At 47.0% G+C, this 8,271-nt stretch overlaps 2 protein-coding genes across 2 annotated transcripts; both read left to right on the plus strand.

Annotated features, from left to right (window-relative positions):
- Positions 1-2,456: 2,456 nt before the first annotated feature.
- On the plus strand, positions 2,457-5,571 carry LOC119280722 (uncharacterized protein At5g49945-like). Its single transcript, XM_037561477.1, has 3 exons — positions 2,457-3,600; positions 4,628-4,831; positions 4,917-5,571. The coding sequence occupies exons 1-3, from the start codon at positions 2,569-2,571 to the stop codon at positions 5,142-5,144; spliced, it is 1,464 nt and encodes a 487-aa protein (XP_037417374.1). The 5' UTR covers positions 2,457-2,568; the 3' UTR covers positions 5,145-5,571.
- A 762-nt stretch (positions 5,572-6,333) lies between these two features.
- Positions 6,334-8,271, plus strand: LOC119280734 (transmembrane protein 18-like). Its single transcript, XM_037561483.1, has 4 exons — positions 6,334-6,546; positions 6,633-6,738; positions 7,627-7,775; positions 7,886-8,271. Exons 1-4 carry the CDS (start codon positions 6,406-6,408, stop codon positions 7,979-7,981), a joined length of 492 nt encoding a protein of 163 aa, XP_037417380.1. The 5' UTR covers positions 6,334-6,405; the 3' UTR covers positions 7,982-8,271.

Genomic DNA, 8,271 nt, shown 5'->3' on the forward strand with positions numbered 1-8,271 from the left:
ATCAACCTTTTTGTAGGTACAAACTTTGCACTTTAGGAACGATAAGGTTACATATAGACCCAAAGAATACACGTAACTCCGCTAAAGGCTAGTGAGGTGTTGGATGGCCACAACCAGGTTTCCTCGAGCACATACAAAGCTACCACGTGTCACCGCCACTGACTTGATCTTGGCTTGTACATGACCATCCCGAGCTCAAGCTTTCTCGCGCAAAACAACAACGTAGGAAAACTCCCACGTAACACACTAACGACCTCACGTGACCATGAGCATTGTCGGGATATGGCATTTCTAGTGGCACACATGATTGAGGGTATGTTTCCTTGGAGTATAACAACATCCAGAGAGGAAATAAAAACAAAACCAAAAACTCTATCATCCAAATGCAAATGAGCAAAAGCACTTCTAAAACAAATTGGACAACAAATCTGGCAGGTGGTGACATAAGGGGGTAAAGTAGTAAAAACAACCTCAACACTCGAAACATTTAACGCCGTGAGTCGATCTTAAATCCACACGCCAGCCACAATCTTCTTTGTTTCACCCCCTATAAGAGTTGATACAAGGCACCACGTGTAGGTTGGGTGCAAAAAGATTTTGGATAGTCGACGTCGATCAAGGGGTTGGGAAATAAAAATCATAGCACCTCACATTCCAAGCGAATGATTAGAGAAAGAAAGAGAGGGGCATTAGGAGCATTGGCAAACAAATCTGAGTGTCGCCGTGTACTTGATAATGGGGAAATGGCATTATAACCACTCCCAAGCCCCTTTACTTTCTTCGCCTTGTCGTCATCCTCATGGCCTAGAGGGGAAGGAGCATAAGAAAAATAAGGGATGATCCAGATCTATTCTCCCATCTATTGATAAACATGATTTATAAAACTAAAATCTAGCACTAGGCATGTATGTTGTACGAATGAGAAGGTGTTCAAGCCCCATTCCCCCTTCTCTTACAAAACTCGACGAAGAGAATAGGGAGATATGTGTCGGAGGGAGAGAGAGAGAGAGACGAGAGACAAGAGAGAGAGAGAGAGAGAGAGAGAGAGAGAGAGAGAGAGAGAGACGAGAGAGACGAGAACAAGGTATATGGGAAGAAGAGGAGAGTTGTATAATCTCAATATGTCAAAATATTGAGACATGTTCCTTGAGAGTTCTCTATGGTCACACCTCACCTAGTGAAAATAATCATGACGTTAACTGCATTGGTGATAATGTGATTAACATGAGAGTGAAATGCACCATATGTTCCAAAACTATTTTGAGTGACTCGTGTGGGTCCTAGCACTTTGATAATTGCCATCCATGCCACGAAAGTGTAAATAGTGAGCCAGTTCATCTATGTCCAAATCTGCCCGATGCTATTTGACTGTCCTAGCCGGTCAAGATGGAGAGGATGATGTGTGCAGTGATGAGAGGCGGTTCCTTATTTGGCTTGGTTGTGGAGACAAAGACACGACGTTTGGAGGTTGGAGTAAGATGTGATCATATTGTAATTCGAGGTAGCCAATGCCACGTGGTGTGCTTCCAACCTCAATTGCTTGCTACTCAACCCTTGTCCTCGAAGATGATGCACGCCTCCTTCTGCTCTTTGGTACGCATCAGTTCTTGTCGTGGTGACCTACTTGTACTATTAGGCTCCGACCACATCTACATCGACCTCTCTACTAGTCGTTCTAACTCCCCTTCAACTCCTCCTGCCCTCTCACGCTTGATTCCGCCGGGGCTTGTCCGCAAGCTCGATAGCCTAGCCCCACCACAATGACACTTTACACTTTCAGTAGACGCAAGGAAGCTCCCCACCAATGAGCCCCGTCACGCTCTAGAGAAACACACTTGATGATGACGCCATGAGGCGCTGCCCGAAAGACGCCTTACTTTAAGAGTGGACCTATGACAAGGATGTGGTCCCTCCTCGCATGTGCCACTCGTCCATTCTCCTAATCTTAAAACTCTAAACTAAAAAGCAAACCCGATCACGAGCTCGATTCCTCGAGGAGGAAGAACACAAAGAGTATGAGAACGAAGAAATATATGAATGATTCTAAGGCTTCATTTGAGGTGACATATAACCAGAAGGTTGTTGCAAAAAAACAAATCAACCGAATTTGACAGAAATTATGTTGCCGATCCTCCTTTTGTCCGGTGTCGCCGGTCAACACGCCAGCTGAGACATTCAAATGGCACCGCGACAACTTTTGAACCTGAATGACTCAGATTACGCTATCAATGCCTAGATGATGATTTTCAAGGTTTCAAGATCTATGTGATAGAAATTCAAAATACTTTAGAGACATAGTACAATGCACTTCACTCTAAAGATTTTGACATAGTGTGAGGCCCCGAGGGCATAATTGTCTAGTCGAGTTCACAGTTTCTCAGATCAGATCCAAGCATCCAAGATCCAACGATCAGCAACTCCCACGGCTCCACGGATCTCCGACCTTTATCTCCCGATCTTTCACACGCCGGCAGCAGCGCCAGCAACACTTCCGGGGTCTCCCCATCATCTTCTCCGTCACACCTACCAGCAGAGGAGAGGGATCTCTCTCCCTCCGCCTCCCCATCCATGGCGGCGCCGAGCTGGATCCGGCTGCCGCGCGCCACCGTAATCCTGCTCCTGCTCGCCCTCCACCTCTCCCTCTCCCTCGCCGCCCAGTTCGAGGGGTTCGACTCCGACGAGCTCCCCTCCGCCGCCGCCGCCGACGTCGCGTCCTCCGACGATGACGACGAGGGGCTCGACATCGACCTCCCGCCCCCTCCTCCCATCACCGTCTCCGTCTCCGCCCCTTCCCCTCCCGTGACCACCACCACCACTGCCGCAAACCCTAACCTCACCCCCAACCCCGCGGTCACGCCCCCGAATCCCACCCCCTCGCTCGACTTCTGGGACGAGGACGAGTTCGAGGGCATCCCCGTTCCAGAAGCGGCGGCCTCCGGCGACTCCTCCGCGCCGGCCGAGTCCGCCTCGTCAGATCCCTCCGCCGAGGAAGCGGCCGAGGCGGCGCCGGCCGCGCCGAGGGGCCCCGCGGAGCTCCTCCGCGCGTTCGCCGTCGAGATCGCGTGCGTCAGCTTCCTGATCTGCTTCGTGCTCAACTACTTCACCGGGAAGCGGCAGAACGAGGCGATCGCGCTGGCCTGGGCCACCAAGTTCGCCACCAGGGACTCCATCTTCGACAAGAACTTCAGCCTCCTCGGCACCGGCGACGGGAAGGACACGCCGCTCCTGCTCAAGGAAGGGCAGGACGTGTTCAAGTTCTACGCCAGCGGCAGGCGCTTCTGCCAGGGGGTGCTCGCCACCATGGAGATGCGTGCGCGGCACGACCTGCTGTCCAAGCTGCTGGAGCTGGTCTTCCCCAGGAAGGACACCATCACTTTCGAGGTGGTGATGAACGAGGATGCCATGGATCACGTGATGGTGGCTGTGGCTAGGAAGAAGGCGGCCAAGGCGATGCAGAAGGAGGAGAGGGATCTGCAGAAGTTTGCCTCTGTTCTCGCTCCTGCATCCGCTGGGAAGAAGTGGGTTGCAGATGAGCTTGCAGTGGTGGCCGAGTCAAAGGAGGTTGCTGGGGATATGATCACTGAGGCTGTGCTGGATCAGGTGAGAGTTTAATTGCTTAGCTCCATTGAGAATTTGCATCTTATAGATACAGCTGAACTGGGTAACATAGTTTAAACAGGAACAGATATCCTGCTGATTTAGACTTTCTTTATGAAAGCATCATAGGTAATCTAAATTAGGATTGAGCTAGTATAACTTTTGAATTGTTTAAGAACAGACCAAAAGGAGAAAGGTTGATTTGAGAACCCAACACACTCTTGAATTATGATGTCATTAATCACAGATATTGGATTTGGATTATGCGTGAGATAACTTATAAATTACTGAATCGAGCTTTAACTTCCAGAGAGAATTAGCGTCAAACAATTCCCCATGTTTACAACTAATATTCCACGTGGGTAGCATCTTGTAAGATATTATAGTATTGGTGCTATATTATCAAGTGGCAACAAAAACTGCGTGTTTTTAAGCTAGCAAGTATCGACCTATCATGGCAATGTCTTTTACGTAAGATTTTATTTATTTTGGACATGCCATATTTGTCTGGGAATGGTTTTTCGAGCAGCTTTTGCACATATGCAGATGTTGTGCTGCATGATCAAACCTCATTTGGATATGGAAGGGATGTCTGGAGCCTTAAAGCCTAAAACTGTACCCCAACCACCATAACTTCTATGACTGAAGTAACTCCTCAGTTTTAATACATGAACAAAATTATGTGCATTGTGTAGCCATTCTGCTTGGAAACAGATGTTTTTGTAGTTTGCTTAGCTTAGTGTGGGATTTTTGTGTGTATAGGCTGGCCTTGGTATGGTCAGATTTATTGAAAAAGTAGATTTGATCTCAAACAGCAGGTACAATAAAAAGCAAGCTAGTTTTTGGCCCCTGATCTTGGTTGTAAGCATCCAGCCATGAGCATAAGCCTGCCTAAATGATCTTCCATAAAATCTGAAAAATATCGATGGACCCTACTACGAGGTTATTGACTTTAGTGTGACTTTACGATGATTGAGCAGTGTTACACAGTGCCCTACATCTATTTGATGTTCTCACTTTTTTTCTGCAGGTGCTTGGCGAGAAAGCTTTCGAGAAAATGGGGAAGTGGTTCATCTCACTTCATTTTTCAGATCAACTGGCAGGCTCTTACAAGAAAGTCCTCTCATTCAAGTTTGTGCTGCCAGATGCAAACAACATGGCTGATATGACAAAATTAGTTGCTCTTGTGCCATTCTACATTGATTTGGTTGGACGATACAAGCTGAGCTCACATGTAAGCACCGACCTTGTTTCTTCCTCTTGGTTCACAGGATTTTCAGTTATATTTTCTAAATCCTGCTATCCATGTTGAACTGTAGGCACGCTCAAAAACTGATGCTGCTAGGACGAAGGCCGCCCAGGAGGCTTTCAGGGAACTTCAGGGTGTCAGGCAGGAAACCCTGCTGAGGAAAAAGGCCGAAAAGAAAAAACTCATGGAAGAGGCAGAGGCCAAACTTAGCGCCGAGGTACTCCGGAAGAAAGAAGAGAAAGAGCGGAATCGGCAGATGAAGAAGGGGGCGCCCAAAGTTAAAATGCTGCGCTCGTAATAACATCAAGAATCTGTCATAGTTATTGGCTTTGCTGTTCACTCGCTGATTAGCCTATCTATAGTTCAGCATCGGCTAGACTCTTTTATGTTCCAATTTTGGGCCATCAGATTTGCTGTTATGAGAATCAAGCGAAAGTAAGAGAAAAAGAAATGCTGACAAGATGCCCGGTCCAAGTGTTTTCGTCGCATGTTGGTGGTTCCGTCTATCTGATTCGGGTGCACAGCAGCTCATTTGTAAGAAAAAACTCAAGACACTTCCCTGATTTGCTGTGTAATAGTATGTTGATAGATCTGTGGTCAGAAACTACACTTGGCTTACATGGTTTCATGTTTAAGCCGGCTTGCTTGCTGTTAGCCTGTCAATGCTCACTTTACTCGTATCCTTTACCCCCACTGGCTGAATAATCGTGGCGGCATGTTTTATCTGTTTCAGTCTCTTGTGCTATGCCTAGAAATAATACAGTAGGAAAATAATTTGATGATGCTATACTGTGTTACTCCGTGCGTAAATAAGATCGTGGTTGATGCTATGCTATGCTCTGCTCTCCTTGTCTGTCTGCCGGCGGAGTGTCTGGCGTGGTGCTCTTGAGGCGTGCACTCTGTTCGCCACCGCTGGAGCATTCTAGGTCTGCTTCCCTCTCTGATAGTATAATCAGCCTCTTCGGCAGTTTCTTTGCATCAGCGGGCTTACAAAATGCGCAGGAGCTATGTTTTTTGACCAAACTTAGCATTACAGTACGGAACGTGTGCTAGATTCGTGGTTGATGGATGGCGGGTGGTTTCATTCTTCGGTGTCTTAGTCGTGATTGGGTGCTAAATCTGAAGTTTAATGGCGTGTTTAGGGTGTTGCCCTGGTGTGATTCGTTTAATAACAATGGCTTCATTCTTGGTGAGTCACTTTAGAAGTCCGCAAAGCTGCATATTAGCGATGGAATGGAGCTGCTTCGAACTGAGTGAGGAGGTGGTCCATCTTTTTTTTCTTTGGTGGCTGCCGTGGTGGTGCCGAAGACACGTGACAGACGCTGGTGTCAAGCTTAAAATGTTCTACCATTTTTTTAGTTTTATCATGTCGGTCCTTACATGACTTACATGACTTGTACTTCGAACTTACGATATAAATGAGTATTACGATGAAAAAAAACGTGCAGTAGATCTGACGAGGGCATACTAGGGAAAGCATCAAAGCTGTACACCGCGCAACGGGGAAATCGGCAGAAGAAAAACGCGACTCACCTCCCTCTGCGGCCGCGCGCGATCCAATGGAGGGGGTGCAGGCGGCCGTGACGGCGCACCTGGACCAGGTGTCGGGCCTCGTCCAGGCGCTCTCCTCCGAGCTCCGCAGCGGGATCGGCCCCGCCGCCGACAGCCTGCTCGCCTTCGTCCGCGCCGTCGACTGGACGGTACCCCGCGAGAAATTCCCCCTCCCTTTCTCCCCGTCTATCTTTCCTTTGGAGCTAACTAACGATTCGCGTCGCCGCGTGTCCAGGAGCCATGGCTGCTGTGCTTGATGGCGTTCCACGCGGGCCTGCTGCTGACGGCCGTCGGGCTGAGGAGGAATGCCAACCTGCAGTTCTTCTTCTTGTTTCTTGCTTGTGAGTTCTCATCTCTGGGACGGGACAGACACAGTATAGTAAATTTTGCCGGGAGTGTAAGTGGGGCTATGATTTTATCTTTATGAGTTCCAACTTCTAACCACAGCAGCTTTTGTCCAATTTTACTTCTAGTTGTGTTTCATACATCACTAGGGAAGTAATATGTAGTCCAGTTATTTGCGCAATCCATTTTGTATAACTCAATTCTTGGTATAAGATTGAAAACTGAAGATAAAAATGAGTATGTGGAGGTTTTCAATTAGGGCATGATCCACTAGTTGGCTGATTGCAGGCAGCAATATCACTGGTCTAGGTGTATCTCGCTACCTTCGGCACATAACTGAATGCCAGCTTTCTGCTGCCATAGATTTCTCGAATACTTGTGCTACCATAGATGTCGTATTGTATTGCCATTCTAGTTCTTGCCCGAATAGTTAAGGTTTGACAAAATTGCGACATTGCCTTATCTAAGATTCGATGCCTTGGCACGAAGATTAAACATTCAGAATATCGTAATGAATTGAAGGGCATTGAATGGGGACGATGTGGGAAATTTAGCTTGTTACAGTAGACCATATAATGTGTGAAAGAAAAGTGCAAGGCTAGAACAGCTTATAGTATGACGCAGAGAAAGCATGCTATAAGCTAACAGTTTTAGTGACTTGGGAAAAATTCCGTGGAATTGTAGTTGTCAGCGTGTGCACCTCAAATGTGGTTTAATTTTTTTTGTACAGCTTTAAGCCATAATTTGCAACACAAGTAATTTCTAGTGTTTTGAGAAGGACCAAATGAAGCCGATACATCAGGTTGCAATAAGATCTCAAGGGCAGGCACCTGGCCGTTTGATCTACTGACATTCTGATTGGTTCCACGGTTTCCTGTTTGCAGATTCAGGGGTGTATCTAGCTGAAAAGATAAACATCTACCTAGCAGAGCACTGGAAGATCTTCGCCAGCCGGAATTACTTTGACCGCGCTGGAGTTTTCGTCTCCGTTGTTTGGTCCGGCCCCCTTGTCTTCATATCTATCGTCACCGTGGTTAGTAAAAGACCTTACACGTTCCGAAGCAAACCTTTTCGTCAATTAGATTCTGCAATCAATTTGCGGTTCAGCTTTGTTTACAATCCAAATCTTTCTGACGGTTCCAGGTTAGCTCTCTTATTACACTGTGCCAGTTAATGGTGAAATGGAAGAGAGCAGAACTAAGGCATCGGGCTCGTCTTGCTCGTGACAAGGAGGAATGATTTCATATCCTATTTTGGAAGAAGGGAACAGAGTGTTGAATTGTTGACCTTAGTCAGTGCTTGGATCTTAGAGGGATGCGCAGTTACCAAGTACCGTAAATGCTTCATCTGCTATCAGCATAGCATGTAATCTTCAGCTGCTCTTTCTTAGTAGTGTATTTCTATTATTCTCTGGGTCATCAACTTCGGTAATGGTTAGGTATGCAGAAAACTAGATAGATGTTGTATCTGGCTCCATCCTGTTTTATTTGTAGCTAACCTGACGATGTAAGTTTGTTTGATATTCGCTA

The sequence above is a fragment of the Triticum dicoccoides genome, chromosome 1A, assembly GCF_002162155.2.
Source record: "Triticum dicoccoides isolate Atlit2015 ecotype Zavitan chromosome 1A, WEW_v2.0, whole genome shotgun sequence".
Lineage (NCBI taxonomy): Eukaryota > Viridiplantae > Streptophyta > Magnoliopsida > Poales > Poaceae > Triticum > Triticum dicoccoides.